This window comes from Aplosporella prunicola (genome assembly GCF_010093885.1).
Source record: "Aplosporella prunicola CBS 121167 unplaced genomic scaffold K452scaffold_77, whole genome shotgun sequence".
Taxonomy (NCBI): Eukaryota; Fungi; Ascomycota; class Dothideomycetes; order Botryosphaeriales; family Aplosporellaceae; genus Aplosporella; species Aplosporella prunicola.
Genome location: NW_022983605.1, coordinates 1669 through 24494, shown reverse-complemented (window position 1 = coordinate 24494; position 22826 = coordinate 1669). Strand labels below are relative to the sequence as shown.

At 52.8% G+C, this 22826-nt stretch overlaps 9 protein-coding genes across 9 annotated transcripts; 2 read left to right on the top strand and 7 right to left on the bottom strand.

Annotated features, from left to right (window-relative positions):
• Window positions 1-392: 392 nt before the first annotated feature.
• Window positions 393-1258, bottom strand: K452DRAFT_322838 (uncharacterized protein). The gene is made up of 3 exons (XM_033544564.1): window positions 854-1258; window positions 707-800; window positions 393-655 (listed from the first exon to the last, which is right to left on the bottom strand). Coding segments are annotated over exons 1-3 (276 nt in total). The 5' UTR covers window positions 1035-1258; the 3' UTR covers window positions 393-654.
• Window positions 1259-3870: 2612 nt separating this feature from the next.
• On the bottom strand, window positions 3871-5226 carry K452DRAFT_208833 (uncharacterized protein; the record flags this gene model as incomplete). Its single annotated transcript, XM_033536142.1, has 2 exons — window positions 3871-4362; window positions 4951-5226. Coding segments are annotated over 2 exons (768 nt in total), but the record flags the coding sequence as incomplete, so codon positions are not given.
• Window positions 5227-6312: 1086 nt separating this feature from the next.
• K452DRAFT_209080 (uncharacterized protein) lies at window positions 6313-7449 on the bottom strand (the record flags this gene model as incomplete). The annotated part of the gene is made up of 1 exon (XM_033536144.1): window positions 6313-7449. A coding segment is annotated over one exon (1137 nt), but the record flags the coding sequence as incomplete, so codon positions are not given.
• A 3166-nt stretch (window positions 7450-10615) lies between these two features.
• K452DRAFT_322836 (uncharacterized protein) lies at window positions 10616-11841 on the bottom strand (the record flags this gene model as incomplete). Its single annotated transcript, XM_033544563.1, has 1 exon — window positions 10616-11841. The coding sequence occupies one exon, from the start codon at window positions 11839-11841 to the stop codon at window positions 10984-10986; it is 858 nt and encodes a 285-aa protein (XP_033391533.1). The 3' UTR covers window positions 10616-10983.
• A 1037-nt stretch (window positions 11842-12878) lies between these two features.
• Window positions 12879-13511, bottom strand: K452DRAFT_313697 (uncharacterized protein; the record flags this gene model as incomplete). The annotated part of the gene is made up of 1 exon (XM_033543684.1): window positions 12879-13511. The coding sequence occupies one exon, from the start codon at window positions 13509-13511 to the stop codon at window positions 12879-12881; it is 633 nt and encodes a 210-aa protein (XP_033391532.1).
• A 599-nt stretch (window positions 13512-14110) lies between these two features.
• On the bottom strand, window positions 14111-15882 carry K452DRAFT_322835 (uncharacterized protein). Its single transcript, XM_033544562.1, has 6 exons — window positions 15715-15882; window positions 15463-15654; window positions 15303-15414; window positions 15100-15241; window positions 14474-15041; window positions 14111-14382 (listed from the first exon to the last, which is right to left on the bottom strand). Exons 2-6 carry the CDS (start codon window positions 15496-15498, stop codon window positions 14161-14163), a joined length of 1080 nt encoding a protein of 359 aa, XP_033391531.1. The 5' UTR covers window positions 15499-15654; window positions 15715-15882; the 3' UTR covers window positions 14111-14160.
• A 1646-nt stretch (window positions 15883-17528) lies between these two features.
• Window positions 17529-18101, top strand: K452DRAFT_238674 (uncharacterized protein; the record flags this gene model as incomplete). Its single annotated transcript, XM_033537665.1, has 1 exon — window positions 17529-18101. A coding segment is annotated over one exon (573 nt), but the record flags the coding sequence as incomplete, so codon positions are not given.
• A 15-nt stretch (window positions 18102-18116) lies between these two features.
• K452DRAFT_238657 (uncharacterized protein) lies at window positions 18117-18725 on the top strand (the record flags this gene model as incomplete). Its single annotated transcript, XM_033537664.1, has 1 exon — window positions 18117-18725. One exon carries the CDS (start codon window positions 18117-18119, stop codon window positions 18723-18725), a length of 609 nt encoding a protein of 202 aa, XP_033391529.1.
• A 2202-nt stretch (window positions 18726-20927) lies between these two features.
• Window positions 20928-22485, bottom strand: K452DRAFT_158783 (uncharacterized protein). The gene is made up of 3 exons (XM_033535630.1): window positions 21681-22485; window positions 21116-21629; window positions 20928-21061 (listed from the first exon to the last, which is right to left on the bottom strand). The coding sequence occupies exons 1-2, from the start codon at window positions 22300-22302 to the stop codon at window positions 21214-21216; spliced, it is 1038 nt and encodes a 345-aa protein (XP_033391528.1). The 5' UTR covers window positions 22303-22485; the 3' UTR covers window positions 20928-21061; window positions 21116-21213.
• Window positions 22486-22826: the final 341 nt, after the last annotated feature.

Genomic DNA, 22826 nt, shown 5'->3' with positions numbered 1-22826 from the left:
ATTGCCATAAGGGCTCGTGTGCTCGAGAACTAAGACAGGTTGTAGTGGCACGAAAGTGGCTATACTCGGGACGATCTCCCTCCCTCGCAGTACCAGCTGCGCCCGTACCCGCGGCGGGCTCTAGCGCTAAGCTGCAGGCTTTTTTGCAGACTTATGGAGGGGTGGCGGCGTTCTAGTGATCTGCTGATCACGCGCGAGATAATGTTTCATAGACTCTGGGAGGGCTCTGTTGAGAAAGCATCCTACCATAGCCGCTTCTTTAAGGCATGGTTCCATCTATGTAACTGAAATCAGTCTTTGTTATATCTAATATCGAGTTTTCAAATGCATTTTGCAAACGCTGTCTAACCGCTGTTTCCTAAGATTACTGAAAAAGTACGCATTGTTCGTGCCCTTAAGGCAGGTTTTCTAGTCACCTACTTTTAAGTCTTTCTGTTAGACCTGTACGATCCCCGTTGTTTTCTTGCATGAGATGGTGAATCCAATTTGGTTTCGAAAGAATGACTAGTTGCTAGACAAATTATCCTAAAAGATCGTGCACCATATCATAACCATAATACCCTGCTGAAAAGAATGGCGGTGACGTGCAAAATATCTAATGAGCGTGATAGGGCTGTCAGGCATTAACCCCAACATCCTCCCGTTCCTCAGTTGCCTTTCAAACAAAGTTAGAAAATTTCTAGCCTCAATGAAGATTCAAACCTACTAATTCGTGCACATGCCAGTATTTGTTGAAGGGTTCAAAACACAGTGCCTGGAGCAGCACATTGTGTAGCCATTTGAATCGGCCACAGAGCATCCTGTATTCAGATTAATAACGAGTTTTCAAAAGTGTAAGGTAGTATATGTATACCTCCCCCGTTCGGAGTGCACGTAGCGCAGCCACTGGGGCAGCTCTGGAGTTCGCCGACGCCAAAGTGTCTGCCGCTGTAAACGGGCGTCATTTCAACCAGAATGCCTCTTTTCTCCTGGGCCTCGGAGGCGGGCATGGCAAGCGCAGCAGCGGCAAAGAGGATCGTGTAAAAGGCCTTCATTGTGTGATTGGAAAGATGGAAGTAAGTAATGTGAGTTTTTGCAATTCGTGGAGAGTGTCGACTGTGTGTAGAGAGCCTTTGTTGGCGGCATTCTTGCCAGCTTATATACCTTTGCAGAAGGCTTCTCGTTGCACCTACATACCACCATTGCCGAGCAGAAAGAGGAAATGGGCAACACGCATGTCGCCACACTAGAGGATCGAGTGTTGGTATCGGACTGTCCATACTTTGACACCTACGTCCGGTAGGGGAGCCCTGCGAAGCCGTGAATTTAGTAGAGATGCGCAAGAAGAGATACGCAATGTTCGTCGGCCGAAGCAGGAGTGCTAGGTCGATAAGTGCCTACAGGCATTGCCTACAAGCATGCAGTTTTTACAAGCACGCTTGTGACGCATATGGGCTACACAAGAAGGCGATCCCGACACTCCCGCCCCGCGACAAGCGAACTGTTTTCCCTATCTAGGAAGTCATGTTACACGACATACGCCTAACACGAGGCCGAGAGCCCGTGTGTTACTCTGACTGCATGAGCCGGTGACACCGGCCCCACGGGCTGGAATCACTAGTTCTCCCAGGCCCTCCCCTATTGGTCACTCGGACGTATCTCCAGCTTGCGGCACAAACGCACCCCGCATGGCTCTGGTGGCGTCGTTCTTGCCAGCTGAGCGGCAACCTTAGCTAGAGGCGTCGCTCATGCAAGCTGAGCTGCAACCCTAGCCAAAGCGGGGAAATAGACACGGGCAAGACGCCGGAGTGAGCGAGCGCACGCACCTACATGGGAGTGATATTGGTAGATCAGTGTGTCGTCTTACGCATCCCCGCAGATCAAATTACCGCATGCAAGTAGCCCTCCGCGCCGTCTAGTCAGCGAAACAAGCCCAAGTGAATGAGGACATGCTGCTACTGCTTGACATGAACGGACAATCGGAAGAGCCATCGGGCAGGACAACAAAGTACCGCTACGAAACCACAACCCCAGCTCGAGACTACACATGCAGTAGGTAACTTGCACGAGGGGCAGCGGGGCCGGGGCGGGATCAACGTATATTTACTGCACAGAACTGAATTTTAAGCGGATAACAACGCGCATCTCCGACCCCAGCTCATAAGCCTTTAGCTATGACATCGCACGTGTGACCACCAGCCACTCCCTTTCCTATATAAGCTCCCAGAAACACTCCAGCACAAGTCATTCCGCACATACATACAGCCCTTGAACCCCACTTAGCGGATCCGCATTGTTACTCCAACGAGTCGCTTAAGCATAGTTCTCTTCTGCTTAAGTACGTGGCTAAGCGCTGTGCTCAGTGTAGTATGCACGGCAGCCGAGTGGGTGAGGAGCTGCTCGCAGCACTGTGTGCAGGATCTGGACCACAACAACGAGTAGCGTTGCAAGCCCTATTTGTGGCGGACTTGTGCTAGGGCATGGATTTGGGAGGGGGGATTGGCGGTGCTATGGTTTCTTGACTTCCTTTTGCGTTTGCTACGGGTTTGGCGATTTTTTGTTGAACTTCTTCTGTCATTATCTGTATGAGCTTGGGAATCCTGCTTCCAGTTATACAAGGCTTTATCCCCGCAGCCACAGCACATGTCATCGCAGGTTTACTCATAGCTTAACCCTATCGAGAGCGTTGTGGAGTTTTCCGCCGGCATGGGTAGTCTCAACAGCTGCAATCAACACCTAAATCAGACAACAGGCCCTGCAAATGCAGGCGGTGGCGTTTTCTCTCAGCGCCACCAGCACAACAAACGCTACCCACCTCCCAATCACAAGCAATCCCAACGCTGACGCCAAACCTGCAGCGGCTCGTATCGCCGCACCCCGCACACGTCCATGCATGCGGCTCCGCATGATCGCCCACTAGCGCGGCGCTTATGCATCATTTACACAGCTCTGACGTTGGAAGTTGGCCAGGGGGTTGGTAAGAGCTAGGCGGATCGGGTTTAGCGTGATGCGGAGGACGGATTGCTGCATGCGGCTGTTGGCGGCTGCGTGAGATGACGAGAGGATCTGAGGAAGAAGTGAGGGCGCGGTTTGTTTTTCTTTGCCAAACTTCCATTGCAGGTGCGTGCTTCAGCGAAGATGCTCACTCCGCTGGCAGAGCGGAGAGCCAGCGCTTCCCCATACCTTCCGCTTAATGCTCACGAAATGGGTCTGCTCGTGCGTGTGCGACCGCCTTCCCTTCATGTGACAAAAACAAAAAACGCAGCGCTTGCGCGGGCTTAACGTCCGTTACTGTGAAACGAGATTCACCGGAAAGCGAGATGGTGATATGTGTATGCTCTAAGAACTTTACATCCATACCCAGGACTCGTGCTATGAGCTAGACAAGGAGTACTCTATAGGGACTGCTTGTGTCGTCCCCTGTCTCGCTAGTAGGATGAGAATTATACGTTTATAAGCGGCGTGTTAGTATCTAATTCGCGAAGCAGGGATCTGGCTCGGCACGTCCAAGCTCTGCGCTCCTCCTTCATCAAACTTTATCATCGCGTGGTCGGGCTTATGGCTTTGCCATCCTTCTGCAGGGCTCGCCATGTCCGTGTTGCGTACTTGCACTTTGCTATCCGAAGCATTGCAAGCCGCGCACAGATCGAGTTCCTTGCAGACGGTGCACTTGTAGCGAGTGCCAGTGACCCATCTTGGTCGAAACTCCTCATCGCATTCAAAATATTCCTCACACAGCGGCCCATGGCACCTCACACCATAATGGCAGTCAGCGCGCGGCTCCTCGGCCCCCGCAGCACGCAGCAACGCAACAACCGCTCTCCAACCCCCCGACAAGTGCAGCGGCGCGCCCGCCAGCCCCACAAGCGCAGCCTCGTGCACAGTTCCAAAATGGCCTTTCGCACCAACATCAGCCCCCGCAGCAAGGAGGACGCGCACGCTCTCGGCATTACCCTCAAACCCCGCGCTGTGCAGGGGCGTGTCGTCGACGCGTGTGAGCCGGCTTCGCCCACTCGCTGCTTGCGCGTCGGCACCGTGCCGCAGCAGAATCGCAAGCACCTCCGCCCGGTCCAGAATGGCTGCCGCTTGCAGCGCGCTGTCTTTCGCGGCGGCGTCTGCGACGCCTGCTTCGAGTAGTAGCGTCACTACGTCGCTGTCGCCGCTAGCGCTGGCCGCTTCGAGCGGGCTGCTGTAGTAGCCGCCTGGCGCGTTGATGTCTGCGCCGGCAGATAAGAGAAGCTGCACTGCGGCTTTGGAAGAGCGATGGGCTTGCTCGGCGCTGCAGGCGGCTTCTAGGGCTGTGCAGCCCGACTCGTCGGCTGCGTTGATGTCTGCCCCGTGGTCTAGAAGCATGCGCAGGATTTCGATCTTTGTCGATTCATTCTCGGTCCCTGCCAGGCAGGCGGCTTGCAACGCAAAGCTCTTTGCCGTCTTTCTGTGGGTGAGGCTTCCATGAGGTCCGTATACGCGGTACATAGGTACCGAGCCTTTATCATAAACGCTAGCGCCGTTATCGAGTAGGAGTCTTACGACACCAGGATATCCTGCTGTACAGGCCTCGTGCAGTGGATGGATTTCTCCGTCCTTCGTACATGACGTCAAGTTAACATCCGCGCCAGCGCGTACGAGAGTCTCGACTGTTTCCTCGCTGCCTCTTCTTACAGCCACGACAAGCGCAGTCTCTCCACTAGGGCTTCTCTCGTTTGGATCAGCGCCCTGTCCGACGAGACGTCTGACGAGATCTCCAGAGTCCGCTTGTACAGCCGCATGAAGGAGTACCGGCATGTCCGAGTCATCGGGCTTACAGTCCCACGTCAGAAGGAGCTCCACGACCTTTATATTCCCGTTTAGTGCTGCACAGGCCAGTGCTGCAGGTCCTTGAACAGCAACGTCTGCGCCTGCATTCAGGAGGATATCGGTGGCATTCTGCTCGTTTGGCGCCCCTGGGGCTGAAGAATCAATTTCTTTGACCGCAGACGCTTCCAGCGCGCTCCTGAACCCTTTGTCACCAACAACGTTGACATCCCCTCCCGCGTCAAGAAGATAACTGGCCATGGATCGGTTCCCTGCACAGGCAGCGGCAGCCAAGGCGGAACCATACCAGCCGTTGGAAAGGTTGAGGTCGGCGTTATATTGCAGCAAGAGCTCGACGATGCTGCCGTTGCCGCAAAAGGCAGCGGCTTGAAACGCTGTTCCGATACTCCCGCCCTCGAGGTTCGGTCGCGCTCCATGCTCAAGCAGAAGTTTTGCTGCGCGCTCGTTCCCGTTCAGAGCAGCACAATAAAGGGGACGAATGTTATTTTCGTCGGGGAAGCCCGCTTCGCTTTTGTGGTGTGGAACCCCGTCTGGGCTGGCGCCGAGCGCCAGGAAGCATCGGAGAAGCTCGTACTGATCCTGTTCTACTGCCATGAGGAGATGATGATTCGCGAACACAGCCCCACGAGATAGCAGTACGTCAACCACGTCTTTGTGCGAGAAGGATACTGCGTGGAACAATGCGTTTGAAAACGTGGAGTCGCCTTCGATGCCTCGCGCGCCGCTGTCAAGTAGCTCCTGCACTAAAGAGATCCAGTTCCGGCGGCTTGCGGCCTCGAGAACAGTCTCTCCCTGTATGTGTTCGTTTGGGTCTGCGCCGAACTGCAGCAGTAGACTTAAGGCTTTGTCGTCTTCTTTGAAAAGGGAAATGGACATGGGTGTTCTTCCTTGAACGTCCTCCAACGACTGGCTTAAATTGACCCGCAGCATTTGCTCGATTTGGTAAATGCTTCGATTCGTACATGCCAAGTGTAGTGCAAACGGATGGACTTCCTGATGGCTCCACATCTTGCTCTCTCTGACCATTGTGGACTCAACAAGCCGCGTGGTGAAAACAATGGTTCGAGCGTTGAATTGCCAGTTCAAGTACATCGAATCATGTTTCTTTCTCTCAAGCCCAGCGTGCTTCAGTCTAGCCAGAGCAGTCAAGGCATCGTCGTGCAAGGACAAAAGCTGGACGAGCGCAGTTTCCAGCATACCCTCGGCATCTGCGCATATGAAATGCTCGTCGAAATGCTGCGCGCAATAGCGCGTAAAGTCGGCATCGTAGCTTTGCGCATCACCGGCTTCGAGACAGACAAGCCGCAGATACCGCAAGCAGGTGCTTGCGAGCGCGGCCTCGGCCTTTCCTCTGCTCTTCAGAACTTGGGGAACGGTTCTCATGCCTCGTGCTGCGGCTTCTTTGTGGAAGAACTCGACGAAGGAATAGTGTACCGGCCGCATGAAGTTGCATTCACTGCAGCCGATACGCTCGCCTTTTCTGTAGCGGTTAGGACACTGCTCATGCTTGTACTCTGCTACGAGCAGGCCTCCACAAATATCCACTAGTGCCGACAAAGGGTATTTTTCCTTGGTGTTCTGGAACTGCTCCCTGCTGACGCAGCCGTCTTGCGTCAGAACAGCATCTCTGAATTCGTCGAGGCGCAGCTGCTTGCGCGCATAGAGCACCCATACCAGGCACCTCCACGCAAGATCACGCAACGGCGTTGGCTGCGCAGCTACTTGCTGCAGAAGCCGGGCGTATGTTTCGTTCAGGCCGATTGGCAGGGTTTTCAACGCTTTGAGAATCTCTTTGTCGCTTTTTTGCCGACAGAGGCTTTCCAGTTGTAGCTCGACCCAGAGGAACGTCCCGTCGTTGCGCTTCAAGAGTGCGTCCAGGATTTTGTCTTTGGTTGCTGCGCCTTGAATCTCCAGTCGTTGCGTTCTGGCGCCCTCTCCGTACTGCGGTGCCCGTGTTAGAAGGTCTAGCTTTTCACGCGCGTACGTGGCGATGTCCGTCTTGGAACCGGCCGCTTTGATGGCTGTTGTCGGTACTTGAAAGGTATTCAAAGTCTCGCGTATGGAATCCTCAGGACGACTGGTAAGGAAGATCTTTGCGGTAGGCAGCCTTTGGGTAACCTCTTCCATGAACGCGAAAATAAAATACCGCGACTTATCGTTGCATTCATCCAGGGCATCAATAACGACAAACGTCTCTAAGAACTGTCCGGCAATGGAGAAAAACGATTCGGAATATTGTTCCAGACTGGGAATCTGAGCGTTTTGATAACAAGTTTCGTAGAGACCGACGACGTCTTCCGGCAGCTTTTCGAGCTGGCTCGCCAGCTTCCTGGTGAGAGCAGCAATGACGTTCTCTGGTCGTTGGCTGTCAACTTTGTCGTATCGGAAGTAAGCAAATGCGAGACCAACACTAGCCGTGTCAGTGCTGCTCTCTGTTCTGCGTTTTCTGACCTTGTCCACGACGATGCTGCTGAGAACTGACTTCCCCGCGCCCGGTGGACCGTTGCACCACAGCAAGCTTGTGCTTTGGCTCGAAAACCAAGCTTGGAAATCCTCGCTCTCTAAGAGCCAGGTGCCAGTCCCGGGCCATCGCTTTTCTAGGGTATCCTCTTGGACGGTGTTAAAGTCGGAAGGGCAAATCCAGTCCAGGATCTTCTGGCGTTTTTCTGCGCGAAGAGAGACTAGCTTGCTGGCCGGCTTGAGCTTTCTATCTCTCTTGATGTCGGTTACTGTGTCGAAAAGGGCGGCTTTGGAGGATCTGTTCAAATATTTGAGATGGTCTCGGATTGCGGTGTCTATTTCTTCAAACTGTGCTTCGAAAGTCTCCCATTGCATCGGCTCAATTCTGCGGAGATGATCATGACTGCTTTTGAATACCAGGTGGGCGTAATGGTAGAATTCAAGGATAGCACCGTAGACGTTTGCTGTGCAAGTTTGGGCAAGCTCGAGGTCTTCGTGTTTTGAAAACTCTCGCAGAAATTCCAAGTGGTTGTTGAGACGATCGATCATGACCGTTAGTTTCATGTAAAGCTCGACATATTTTTTTCCTAGGTCCAGGACCAGTCTCGCGCCACCAATCACAAGGAAAGAAATTTCGGGAGTGACTTTGATTCCCGTTGTGGCACTCCCCAAGAGCTGGTCGAGAAGACCAAGAAATTTCTCTGTGGAGTCGGCAAGCTTCCGGCCATCGGACTGTTTGTCGTCGCCACCAATTGTCGCGAGATTTGCCAGAAGGCCGCGGGGCTCGATTGTCTGGTATGCATCCTGAAACGTTCGTAGCTCCTCAGCAGAAATGTTCTCTAAATGCTTGCTTAGAGCCAGCGCAAACACGTTGTCGTTCCCGGTCGTCGTTAGGATGAACAGTGGAGTCGGCGAGACAAGTCTCGGTGACCTCGATCGTGACGTCAATGGAATGCAAAGTCGCTCTAAAAGGCCAAAGCAGCAAGACATAACTGCTATGGCGGAGCCCCGTGGACCACCAAAGCGAAAACAGTACTACGCGGTGTTCGTGAATTTCAGGCGTGTGGGTTGGGGAGAATGTCAGACTACTGAGAAAACCGGTAAGCATCAGCTGACTAGCAGGGGTGTTCTCGTATACATTGCGCATTCTGTAGTAAGCCGATGCTGATTGGTCACACAGTGAGATGGGCCAAGAAGTGGCTGCCTAAACTGAATAGTAAAGGCTAATCATTATTGCTGCAGATAACACCCATCCCGAGAGTTACACAAGCCGATAGGCCCCGGTAAGTTACGTTTGCTAATTCGCCTCCAAAATATGTAGCTCAACGTGAGAGACAACTAAAGAAATCTAAACTGTTTGAATACTCTCTCTATAGAATCGAACTCTATTGTATGTAAATAGTGATACGTTTTATTGAGATACAAAGAAAAAGAACAAGATCTTTAAGAGGGCAACATGGCGCGGCTAAAATTAGCATAGAACGCCGTTTTAAGTTGCGAACAATAACCATTTTAAACACTTCTTTATCTTCAATGTTACGCAAGCTAACAATGCACTCATGTTTCGTTACTATAAACGCTTGATACTTTTAAGACCCCATCCAAAAACACATCCACTAATTTTCCAAATTTCAACTAATAATCCTGACCCAATCATGAGCACCCAGAAAGAGGACCCAGAGGACGATGTCCCTCAGCAGACCATGCAAGACGTAATGTTTCAATACGAAAGCCTGGAAAATGAAGTAGAATACCTACTGTCACAGCTGGATTACCAACAAGCCAGATCCGAAGGGTCAGAGGCCGAAGTCGAACTACTGCGGTCACGACTGGATAACCAGAAAGCCAAAAACGAGGAGCTCAGCACAGTAAACCCCTCGTTGAAAAACAACAGAAGATCTCAGGAGAAAGTAATCGACAAACTACACATGGAAATCAGCCAGCTGATTAGGAAGAACAAGGACACGGATTCCATTCGCATACAGTTAACTGACTACTACGACAAACTGGCCAAAGAAGCTGACGAGCTGCTCAAGGATAACAACGACATGGATGCCGCCCAAAAGCAGCTGACCGACGATTACGACAAACTGGTCCAAGAGAAGGAGGCGTCGTTAGCCACTAAACAAGAACTGAGCACTGAGAACGCGAAACTCCAGGCCGACCGCGCGGAGATGCAAGCGAAATATGAGGCGCTACTAAAGGAAAACGCCGAACTTCGGAAGCAAGCCGAGAAGGGGCAGAACCAGGTTACGCCCACCAAGCAAGCAGTACCAAAGAACGGACGAAGAGAGAGTGCACGTACCAGTACAAGGGGAAATGGCACCGTCAGCAAGGCCAAGGCTGGGGCTGGGACTCCGAAGTGATTGAACCACTACATTGGGTCTTCCAGAATATGATAAATCTCGCCAGTCGATGTTTTCAGACCAGCTCCTTCGAGGCTCAATATTGTTTGGGAGCCAAGGCTTGTGGGACGGAGGGAAACTCGGCGCATTGAGGAGCCTGGTGAGATTATGGGTAAGTGAAGAAGGTAGTAGGGTAAGTTTTTCTTTGTTGTTTCTGTTTTTATTACGCTTCTTTATGCTCCTTACAAAGAGATACAGTTTTTAAGTTTTTTGTTATTCTGCTTAAGAGTAATGCCCCAATCCAGTGACTCTTATACGAATATGGTCTAAGTCCAAAGTGTAAAGACGAGCATATTAGTTCCATCTAAGCATAGCTCCTGCCTAAACCTCTTCCGTTCCATGAGCCGCTAACCAGACAGTAGCATGTCTAAAACGCTTCAGCCGCATAACGTCCGTCATCGTCAAGTGAGAATCCACTACCCAACGAGATAGTTATATCGTACGAAGTAGAAGAAGAAATCCTTGTATGGTACTTATGATATATATATACTTTAGTACTTCGTCGGTTTGATCCAGAGTTTATGCCTATAGATAGACAAGGAGTAGTCCATAAGGACTGCTTGTGTCGTTCTCTATCTGGCTGGGTGGTGGATTTCGGGTAACGGTAACGGACGTTACAGACCGTTATTTGTAGCGTTATAGATGCATTACAAACTAAAACAAACCTACGAGCTATCTATTGTAGATGTTGTCGCTTTGGAAATTCGTAACTTTTTACTGACCCATCTGCTTCATGCTCCGGGTAGTACTTTAGCGTTCTATGTAACCAGAGACTTTCCCACAGACGCCTATTAGCTAGACAAAGCAAGTTTCTAGAATAAAAAAGAATTCTGATCTACGATATCGCAAGTGTAAAGGCTCTACAATCCCAGGATGTTTATTATAGAAGCAAAGACACTATGATTTAAAAAAGAAAAAGGGAAAGTTTAGTAAAAACATGTTTTTATGTATTCAAGAACGGGAGCAAGCTATACCCACCAAAAAATGAGAAAAGTATGCGACATTACTAATTTGACGAGTTCATATTAGGTATTTTACAATATTCCAGCACTTCAGTTTTTTTTTTTTTTATCATGTTTCTCATTTTTTGCCTCCATATTTTTGTTACGTAGGTTTTAGCGATTTTTTTGCGTTTTGTGTTCTAGTTTCTCCTTCCGCTCATCTTAGAAAGAATTCAACCAGAACTCAAAGGAAAGAAAGAAAGAGAGAACGAAAGAAAGAACATCCGAAGTTCCAAAAGGATACCCGCTACCACCCCCAGTTTCTAAAGTTCGTGTGCACGAGAATCAGAGAAGGCGCAGGAAATTTTGTCGACCATCAAAGCTCACACAACATCGCTGTTGCGACGAAGCAACAACCTGTGCAAATGGACTATGCGGTGGCTCCGCATGGGAATGAAGCGTGGGTCTGACACCAGGCCTCTCAACTCCTCAACCTTACCCGCATCCTCCGGGTTCACGTAGGACCAAGGCCATTTGCCTTCCACGAGCCAGTTGTCCGGGTCCTGCCCCTGTATAGAGAGGCGATATCCAGGACGGATATTGTGTAGCGCAGCCCTAGTATTCCTAACATACCGGATCAGGTTCGTGTCATCCGCTAAGAATGCAGCAGTGCTGCACGTATCCAGGAACTTTCGCGGGTCCTCGGCAAACTGCGCCGCGAGGGTAGTGGCGAAGTACATGGAGCGCGGGTTGGTGGACAGCTCTTTGTACAACCACTTTAAGGTGTCTAACCGAGCGTCAGTGAGGATGTCCCTGTGGATCAGCCTGGATAGGACCTTCTGGGCGCGCTCATACATGCCCTTCCAGTGTGCAACGTCTTTCGTCAGATTCGCAATCGTCTTTTTCGACGCCTCGGTGATGTTTCTCCTGTGTGTTTCCACGATTTCATTTAGGCGAGACATAACCACGTTGTGCTGGAGCTGTAGGTCGTGGTATCGGGTCTGCCACGCCTCATAGGCCACCATCTGAGATTTGGCCTGCTTGAGCTCGTCCTTCAAATCGACGATCTCGATTGCTTGCGCGACGTTGATGACTTGCTCTTGTTCTCGAGCGGTGGCCTCCGCCTCGTTCTTTTGGCGAAGTTGCTCGTTTTCGCGCTCAAGTTGACGGCATTTTTCCTTCCATTCCTCGAGCTCAGAAATGAGTGCCGGCATCGGGGTAGAGTTGTTGGTGACCGACATGATGTTTGAGCTTGCTGAATGTGTTTTTGTTGTGGTTTGTGCGGAAATGGATGCCATTATATAGGGCGAAGTGTCAATGTTCTAGTGGTATTAAACACATACAATATTCTTGTTGGTGCACGTCACGCTACACTGTCCGCAAATAGTCATTATTTCAATGTCTACTCACTGACATTTTGCATACGCGATAGTGGCGCTTCCAAGTAGGTGCCGGTAAAAGGCGTAATTGTGTTGAAAAGAGCTTATAATGGTCTTGACGTGGCTTAATGTCAGCGTGCAATATGATATTCTAGCTAAACGCTTTGCTTACAGCGCCGTTCCCATGATATTTCTCCGCATGCTTGTTCCAGTTTTGTTCTGGTATTGTTAATTATAAGCTTGTGGTTTTGGGAGTTTGTTGTCTCACAATATATCGTTAATATAAACCTGCATTGGGAGTAAACTGCATGTTCGAAAAGATTTAAAGGAACACTATTCACGAATAGTTAGAATACTAAAAATATCATTAGTCACAAGCGCAGGTGCAAATTGGAAGTGAAATCAAGGAAGGTTTTTTTTCATGTTTTTGAGTTTTCATATATATACTAATCCAAAAAATCAATCAGACCTTGCTACTCGTAAGAAAGTGCGATAAAAAAAGTGTGATAGGGGTGAGATGGCTCAATAAAGCCAGCGCAAGAAAGAACCACAAAGAAAACCTTAAGACAGACATGGGACAGAGCGTGAAAATTTACCATCGGTCTCATCATGCTGTAGAAAGGCGTCGATTTACGGTTGTGAGGGAACGCGGTTGCTTGAATGGAGTCGAGCTAACCCCCGTTGAACTCTCTGAAATAGAACTCTATCGACTGCCACAGGCGAGAACCCAACTCAGCGGTGATCTGCTTGTTGACGAGCAGAAAGTTGAGTGGAGAACGAGGCGCATTCTGAATCGTGTCGTACGGCTTCCAGTATCTCGGTTCGACACGGTGAAGCTTGGTGTAGAGGTTTCCACCTTCGGCCATTTCCCCGGCAAGCACCAACGTACCCATGCCGGCCTACTCCTCCTCAAAAGCGCCGGGCATTCTGCGCTTATGCAAATAATTACACTGCTCGACCTGCCTCTCGAGCTCCCACACCCACTCACGCAGCCCCCTCACCTCAGCCGCATGCGCCTGCTCCAGCGCACTTTTCTGCCGCTCAAAGCCCTCCTCCGCAGTCTTCTGCGCAGCCTCGACGCGCCGCGTCTCCGCCTCCGCGCGCAGCACCTCAGCGCACCGCGCGCGGTACGCGTCGTACATGGACGCGTACGTCGCCGCTTGCGCGTCGTGCGCGGCTTCGAGGACGTTGCGCTCTTTGCGCCATTCCTCGGATGTGGCGATGACGTTGGCGAGCTTGCGCTGGGTGTCATCGGCCCAGCGGTTTAGTTTGTCGTAGTCCTCGTGTGAACTGTTCAGCTTGGTCTCGAGGTTTTCGGCGGTGTTGCGGAGGGCCTTGTTCTCCTGAGTGAGAGCGTCGTGATCGGTCACCAGCGCGTTGTGCTCGGTGACCAACTCGTTGTGCGCAGTAACCAGGTTGCTGTGGTCTTCGTATACTACTTTGTAGTTACCAAGAAGGCTTGCGTAGTCCGCCTCAAGTTGGTTGTTTTCCATCTTGAGCGTTGTTGACGTGGTTCGTTTAATAATGGCCATTTTTGATCACTTGAAGTTGTCTATATACTTTGAAGTGTTTTAAGTTGTTCGTGAACATATTCATGATGGATCAGGTATCTGGTAGGATGGTTTATATGGATCTTGATGCAATATGTTTGTACTATGCGGGTATCCGCTACGTTCTTTGACGGTAGTTCTTTGAAGACTGTCTTTCCGCCTCTTCGTTCATGAAACGCTGCTGTTCTTGCATTTTTCAAACATTGTTCTTTGTTGAACGTTTGATGTCTACATCTACACTGGTAAAAGATGGTCTCACCAACATGACAGCCAGTGATCAAACAGTACTTTCAGCAACACTAGCCAGACCTTACCAGTAACCAGAACGGCGATTCATTGCCTAAGGAAACAGCAGCATGAAGGTGCCTGTACAGCGGCAGCCCTAGCTTGCTTGTGCAGTGTCGGGGATTCAAGAGACTGATGAGCATCCTCGGCATATAGAGATGGCGAGGTCAATGCCAGGAGTAGCGGTAATGACTGACATTCTACATCCCCATAAAGAGCTTGCACCCTATCACAAACTAAAAACGAGTGTCCAAGTCTCCCTAAAACCTCCACCTCTTATCCCCTCCTTCCACCCTGCCGCACTCACCTAAGCCCCCTCAAATGCCCCCCTATCCACTCATCTTTGTCAATTCCTCTCCTCCTCCCCCTCCCTCTCTCCATCCTCAAGCGGCCTATCCAGCCCCACCCTCTCGAGCGTCGAGTACGCCTTCAAGCCCCCATCCCTGCGCACCTCCGTCACCAGCTCCTTCCTCCCCGTATCCACCAGCAAGCGCAGCAAGTCCGGGCGCGCGTAATGCCCGCCGAAATCCGCTATCGCTTTCGTGAGATGCGTTTCGTCTGTGTCGATCTGCACGTGCCGTCAGCGATCAGTCATCGTTCACAGTGGCACCATCAAGGACAGTAAGTTGCGAGGAAAGCTCGGGGGGAGGGGGGCTTACATCGACGACCAACAGCCCGTCAAACTCCGGATCCGGCTTCGCAAGCACGCGTCCATCGGGCGAATAAATCCTCGCAAAGCCATTATTGACGGCAAAGTCCTGCTCGAGGTCCACGCCCCTCGCCAAAACTTCACTCGCCTCAATGCCCTTCCTCGTAACACGGTGCATAGGGGCAATAACATACGCGCCTGTCTCGATCGCGTACGCGCGATTGACGACATCAGCCGCGACTTCGGCTGTCAGCGACGCAGGAGCTGGATCTACGCGCGCTGCCTGCCCGGGCATCAGCGGCCACGCGGCTACGTGCACTTGCTCGCCTTGAGACGCGTTTAGCGCCTTGAGGAACGGGTTCATGTTCTCCCAGCAGTTGAGCTGGCCCAGGCCGCCGAGCTCGGTAGAAGTGACAGAGGTGAAGGTGTCGTTGGTGGCGTCGCCGAAGATGAGTTTTTCGGCGTGCGTGGGCTTGATTTTGCGCCGGAAATTGATGACGTCGCCCGTGGGGGAGATTAGGACTTGCGTCATGTAGAGGGTCGCGAGGTCGAGCTCGGAGAAACCGAGGGAGACGTAGCTGGGGTTGGTTAGTGGCTGTGTCGTCGCTTTGAGTAGTGGGGTGTGCTGGGACGTACATCTTGTTGTCGCGGGCGGCGCGCCGGATCCGCAGCATTTCCCCGGAGTTGGCTTTGAGGCTGGTCTCGCGGTAAGCCTTGAGGAGGGGGAGGGATTGTTGGTAGTTCAGCTGGAAGATCCAGAATGGATGGCCGGGAATCCCTTTGGGGGTATTCGTCAGTTAGTCTGTCATCTGGACCGGACGAGGACGAAATCAACGTACAAACTTCTGGAAAGGCGACGAGTCTGCATCCTGCCTTTGCTGCTTCGTTGATCCAGTGAATGGTCTTCTGGACGCTCAGTTCGAGATCAAACCACCCAGGCTCAGAGGTGACCTGTATGCTGTTAGTTTGAAAGAACAGAAGATGCTGGTGGGAACGTACGGCGGCGGCTTTGAACTTAGTGATGGGAGATGACATGTTGCTTGTTGAATTTGCAAAGATGCAAGTGGATGTTTAGCTGAATAGAAGATGTTTTGATGGAGAATCAGTCTTCCTGCTCTCGCTCTTCGTCTTAAATACTGCGAATTTCCCATGATTACTTTCCTATCACCGTTAACTTCACAATTGTACTCGCTGTAGATAATCAGAAAGTGTTTACTATTCACCGTCTGGAAGCCTTGCATATAAGCTTACAAGCTCCATATCCGTCGACGATTAGGCGCGAACCCTTCCGTCGGGCCCCCGCAAAGCGGAGCTCAGCTCCGCAAGGGATCTCTTGGTGATGATTGGAAGATGGACGATTAGTGAACATGCCTGAGCTGCGGCGCATGCAAGGGCCTGCAGCTCGACATCACCCGGAAGATGAGGCGGGGGAGCCGATTACGATATCAACGGCGAGGGTGCAGCTCGAGTGACACAGCACAGGCGAGGAACGCACGCCACTGTCTTTGATTTCAAAGGGTGAGAATGTTGATTAATCGCGTTTCCTGTCAAGCCTCGTGGCGCTCACTGCGGCGTTCGTTCCTGGCTTGCTGCGCGCGGTGGCTCCATCGGTGCTGCTGGCATGTCTCTTCAGAAACTCCTCAAGGGGGCGTGTTCCCATCGGTGGTGACAGCGGGATGGCATCGCTATCCAAGTCGGACATGGAGAAGAGCGTGAAGGCGTGTGGTGGACAAGGTTGAGCAGCAGAGTCCAGACAGGGAAATCGTTGAGACGCGCCGGCCCGCCCTGGCTTCCCCGCCAAACTTACCCCGCACCGCATCCAGACTTCAACGTCATCCTCTTCGACCACACCACAACACCACCCACCCCTGAGGCCCTCCTCATCATGTCCGGGCTCATAAGATCCTCGCGAAGTGGCACCGGCCCCTGAGTAACCCATCCACGCGATACATCCTCTTCCCGCAGTCGCAAACGACCACCGCCGTCTTGCAACGCTGAGCCCAGCGTGCGCGCGCCAGCGGAGCAGACATGCGCATGCTGCTCCGATCGGACTCGCGTCCGCTCTCAGCTCCAACGTCGTTGTCAGGTACCTGTCCAGTATCGCGGACGCGTATATTTCGGGTGTGCGTGGTTTGGGTTCCGGCTCGGATAAGGACATTGGTGTGGCGTAGTCGGAGTTGTCATTTGAGGTACACATAAAGATGAAGAGATGGTAGCGATGACGGCGTCCTGGTGTTTAGCTGCTGGATGGAGCCGTTTGCGCTGGTGTGGAAGCGGGCGGTTCTTGCTGGTGGCGCATGAAAAGCGGGGTGTGCGATTGAGTGCCTCTGGAAGATGTGGGAGCGGAAGGTATGAAAAAGAGTGGAAGTGAAGAATTGGATAGAAGCATCGGAGAAGGCGAGGGCGAGCGCGGTGGTCGTGGGCACTGTGAGAGTGACGTTGTTGGTGTCCGACGGGCCTTTCTGGTGGATCTTGGGACGCAAATCATGAGACCGAATTGTGAGGCCGACAATGAAGAAGTAAGGTTAGAGGCGCGATGGGCGAGTGAGGAGTGCTGTCAAGAGTCTAGGTCGCGATTGGTGCGAGGGCCTTAGACTTTGGGGTGGAGAAGACTTGCTAGCGGAGCCTGGGCGAAAAGACGCAAGAGCTGATTACTCCTGCGATCATGGTGCCAAAAAGCGTCAGCAACAGGAACGGTAGCGGTGGCGTTTACAGTGGACAGGCCTTACTAGCGCTTAAGGTGAGACAGAGAGAGCTGACTGTCCAGATACTGCGTTGGCGGCGGCTCGTCACGGTGTCTTTTGACGATTCCTTCAGCCTTGCGCGCGCACTCAGGCACAAGCTTCACTTCACTTCACTTCCGTCGGAGCAAACGCACGCCTGCCTAGACACTTAGTCACGTGGTATTCTGCAGCCTTTTTTAGTTGTTCGACGGCTCCCGACGCTCCATCTCTCCACCACCCCACCCTTTCCTACTACTTTCTCCCCGCTTTGGCACGTCTGCTTTGCCTGTCAACACCGCAACCTTCCTCGTTTGCGCCCGCGTCGGCGGCGAGCTCAGCACCATGGCGGACGCAGCCAATATCTGTGCCATGTGCAACGAACCTGCAATGGCCGTCTGCACCCGTTGCTGCAGCATCAAGTACTGTTCGAAGAACTGCCAGAAAGTCGACTGGCCTATCCACAAGCCACTTTGTTGTGCTTTCTCTACCTTCGGCGTCGACAAGCGCCCTAGCGAGGACCATGTCATTGCGCTCCTCTTCCCGCAGGACAAAACCAAGCCTCAGCTCATTTGGCTTCATTGTCCATGGCAACGCGACATAGAAGACAATCCTACTCGACAACTTCCCGAGTATAAGGAGCTCATCGGCGAGAACGATCTTATCGGAGTCAGCTCACTTCAGTTCGACACTCTTCTTGACCGCGAAATTTACGACACCATTTCAGTTCTCTATCGCGAAAATTTCCTCGCAGACGGCTCCAAGTTCAACGAAAGCATCTCACACCTGAAGCCTGCTGGAGTTGGCCATCATTGGTGTGGCCCGGTTATAGCTTACGTTGGACGAGGCTCGGACGACCATCCGCGGGCAATGCGCGACGTTAACCTCGGTGATTACAGACACGTCGTGGACTTTTTTCTGACCTTTTCTACCATGGGTGGCCCAGCGCATGACGGACGCTTTCGTGGCAAGACAATCAAGGGTGTCAAGGTCAACTGCGATGGCGATGTGAGGCTGCTCGGTACCACAACCTATGAAGCCGTGGACGTGCCTCCAACCCATCCTATCTTCTACGATCACGACGAGCCCAGCATTGCCAAGCATATTGGCCTCTCCGTCCTGACTCGGAAGTGCGAGCCGAACCCAATTTGGGCGAAAGGCAGCTCGATGGGTTTTTACGACAACCAACCAGTCACTTTTCTGCACATGGACTGCGACTTGAACACTATGAGCGTTCCGGGCTGGGGATGGGCCCCAAACAAGTGGCAAAACAAGGTCGGGAGCGTTCTCATTGTGCGCAAGGACTGCAAGCCTCTGCTCCCGCTGCATGCGGCTGCGCTTTGCAACTACTGCCAGACCTATCTTCAGCCGCGTTTCGAAAAGGCTGTTGAAGCTACAGGACCGAACATGATGGCCACGAGGACGAATTTCTTGGCTAGAATCACGAGGGAGAACTTTGAGCTCTGCTGGAAGGAGACACTGGAGAACAAAGATGTCTACGGATCAAACATGGATGCCCCGAATCCCTATGACGTAGATTGAGGCTTCATGCGATGGGGAGCTGCAGAGCGGCAGCATTGGCTTCTTTGAGTACTCTTTCCGACCGCAGCACAGGCTTGCAGTTGGTACGTAGACATGAGACAGTGTTGATGAACTAGTCTCATGCCAGACCAGTGCACTTTGTGAAGAATACGTGACAACTACTGCTCTTAGACATGTTAATGTCGGTCTTCTCCACGTTCTGTCATCTCTCCCATGCACCTCAATGGTGCTCAGTAAGAACACATCTTTGCACTCACTAGAGCATTGCAGAATGCTCATGTACATCTAGAGCAGTCGCGGTGTCTTCCCACATTCATTGACCAACCCTCCTCTTTCAACCCCTCCCACAAAGCACACGTTCTTTGTCCATCCACTCTCTCACCATACAACAAACCCACGGTCAGCTTCCCAGCGCAAACAATGTTCTCCCCGATCGAAACAATGCTGCTCTCACGGCACGCCTCACCGCTCGCATTACAATGCAGACGTTGTGCAAAGTCAACCACTCGACTATTTCTTCGCCATGCTGTCGCATACCAAGCGACACAGAGCTCGACAACCAGAGAGTGCGCAACGCCGCTGCCTGCATCGGCGCAGATTTAACCAGCAGCCACGAGTACAGCAATAGCTACCTATAGCACAAGCATTCAACAATCAGCATTTCACCACAGCCCACCCCGCCACCACAATGTCACCAACGGAGCCCACCCCGCCCCCGGCACCTGGATCCACGCCGACTACATCCGTACCACCTTCCCCTACACCTTCATCCGCCAGCACGAATACGTCACGCGCCTCATGACCGAGCGCTCGACCAGCGACCTCGCGGACAACCTCCGCGAGGACGTCGGCCACGTCCACCCCGCTACTGTCCCCGCCTGCTGTGTCTGCGCGCAGTCGCTCACGGCGCCGTCGCCCTTCCGTGGGCCCTTCAACGTAAGCACTAACAGTGACAACGCCTTGCCCGCCCCCACCACCGCGACGCTGCCCGCGCTCGCGCAACTGCTGGTGCCGGGACATGGCGCCCGCTCACCTTCAGCTTCACCCACATCTGCGCCTGCGTCTTCGATGGACGCATCAGCACACCCCGCCATCGCCGCCCTCTACAACCCCGCCCCCGTCCCCTCCCGCGTTATGCCCCCGCCCCCCCTCCACCCCAAGATCCTCTCCACCGCTTGCCCCCTGCACGTCACGCACGCGGCGTGCTTGCTCACGTACCTGACTTCGCGCGGCTTCGCGGGCGCGTTTTGCCCGCATCCGGCGTGCGCGCTGCCGTTGTATCACCTCGGCCTGGAGCGCAAGGGCGGAGCCGAAGGCGACGGCCACGAAGGCGAGCGCGTGAGTGAGGTTGACGCCAGAGCCACGGCGCTGGACGCGCTCAAGCGCGCCGTGCACGCCAGGACAGAGGAATCGCTGCTCACGGAGCGAGAGCGGGCCGAGGCGGCGTGGCGGCGGGTGGACGCGCTGGCGCCGCTGCCGTCGCGGGGCGTGGCGGGGATGGTGCTGGAGCGGGCGGTGCTTGGTGTTGTGGAGGCGGGGGTGAGATCTTTGGGCCAGGGTGCTAGAAAAGAGGAGGTGGTGGAGAGCCAAGATGATGCGTCCTCCGAGGGCTCCGAGTCCGGCAATGAAGACGACGACGACGACGAAGAAGAAGCCTGGTGGCGCAACGCCGAAGCGGCAGTCTCGGCCGCCGTTGCGGAGAGATACGAATCGGCGGCGGCAGAGGAAGCAGAAGCATGGTACGCCCCCTGGATCGCAGGCGCGCGCGCCGCAGTCGTGCACGAGCGCAAGTGGATGGCGGTGGTGCTGCCGACGATGCGGGAGGAGAGCTGGCGCGCGGACGAGGTGGGCCGGGCGGCTGAGGCGGCGGACTGGGTGGAATGGTTGGTGAGGGTTTTGGAGGCTGCGAGTGCTGGTGCGGAGGTCGCGCCGCTCCCGGTTGCGGGGAGGGCGGCGGGCTTGTTGGCTTAGTTGTTTGGTTTGAGGTGCGCTGGCGCACTTCCTCTTGCCTCTTGGCTTTGACTTGGTTGGTTTTTGGTGGTGCAGGTTGGTTGATCTACTGCTTGTTGTAGTGCCTGCGTAGGTAAATGAAGTACCTTTTCTTTCAGATGTTTTGTGCTATTTTTTTCACCCGTGATAAAGTCCGTCGCCGGGACCCGAGATCTACTGTATAGCGAGATAGGGGACGATATAAGTAGTCCCTACAGAGTACTCCCTGCCTAGCTCGTAGTTCGAGTCCTGGGTATAAGTGATAGGCTCTTAGAGCATACATAGAATATATATTGTAACACCCTAACTGGGTCTCGTCTTCTCTCTGTGTATGTATCGTCATGTCGCTTCACGGTGAAAAACGTTAGTAAAATTCCCATGGTGATATGACTCCTACGTACCTGCCTTTAGGCTGATATGTCGGCCCTAAAAATCCCTTTCGAGTATCAGGTCATCCCTCCCTTCCGAGTACGTACCATAGTCCACACTTCCAAACCTCCTAGTTCAAAATCTCCCGCTGTCGAGCAATATGGGAGAGATGCGAAGGGAGCAGCGGACATGGTATCGACGAGACCATACTCTGAACTATTTCGCGAATGACTTTGTCCATTCCCTTACTTATGCAGTTACTTTCCTCATGGTAATGCATGACCTGGATACCCTGTAGCTTAGCAGAGAGCTCCTCCACGCTCAGTTGCTCCGTCGCCGCAAAAGTCCTTACGAGACCAAGGCCCGTTTGTTGCAGAGGTAGTACCAGCGATCCGAAAGCCATGGCATCGCATTCGAACCGCTTTCCAGCTTCGCTCTGACATACGGTCCGCCCGCTGTTGTAGGCAGACGTGTAGTTTTCCAACGTCTTGTAGTAGACGTCAAGGATGGCAGAGATAACTTTTTGCTGGATTGCGATGATGTTTTCTTCGTCCAAGTTAGCTCTTACAGTGATGTACTCAAGATGATAGAACTGACCAATAATGTCGGGAGGCATGTGCTGAGAAATATCAAGCGGATCCAGCACTTTCCCACCTTGCGTAACACACATCAAGCGTCCGTCCTCGGACAGCGAGCCATTCACCCGCACCGTCCTCACCAAATGATCCGCCAACGTCTTGAAATTATCCAAATGCCCAAACTCCCACGCAACCCAAAGCCACTGCTCGAACCCCGGCGCCAACAAGTGTCCCTGCATACCCGCCATCCAAGTAAAATACCACGGGCGGACCAGCGTCGTAAGGTCATATTTATCCGTGAGAACCGCGAGTTCGACCAGCGTAGCGAACGGCAGCTGGTACGGCACCTCCTTGAAGCGCAAGTGGATGATGTTCAGCAGCACCATCAGCGCTGCCGCATCGTCGTCCGGAAACGCCACCTCGCGTACGTCGCCGTCGGCGCCAGCTCCTTGGGATTCTTTGAAGTGCCCGTTCAGCATCCGGTCCCAGGCGTTGCAGGCTAGTCCCATCACGCGGGACGAAACAATGAACGTCTTCGCGGTTTCTTCTGAGTCTGGGGTCGGGGCTGGAACGAGCAGTCGCACGTCCCCGTTGGGGTCAAAGTGTATTGTATCCGGTACTTCCAGGTCTGATACCACCATCTTTGCTGGAGCTAAGCTCTTTTCGGGTTGATGGCTGGGATGAGGCTGTTAATGGGCGTTTTATCATTCGCTCGTACCGCCGCAGCTTTTTTTGACACACCGGTGCGTCACGTGTGGTTCGCTTAGATAACCGTTTTGGCGTTTGCAGATACTTAATTGCGAGATGGCTATACTTGTACGGAGTAGAAGAAGAGACTCAGCTATGATGTATATAGTCTATATATACTCTAAGATCGTTACACCTATACCCAGGACTTGGGCTGTGAGCTAGGCATGGAGTACTCTGTAGGGACTGTTCGTATCGTCCTCCGTCATTGCGAACCGAGACCCACCGTCTAGCGAGACGGACATTCTGTGTCCTCTAAGATCTTTTCATCTTCACTCAGGCCTTGAGCTGTGAGCTAGGCATGGATTACTCTGTAGAGACCGCTTGTGTTGTCCTCTGTCTCGCTAGACGGTGGATCTCGGTTCGCGGTGGCGGATGTTAGAGTCTTCTCGGACTAACTAGAGCCTAGAGGATTCTC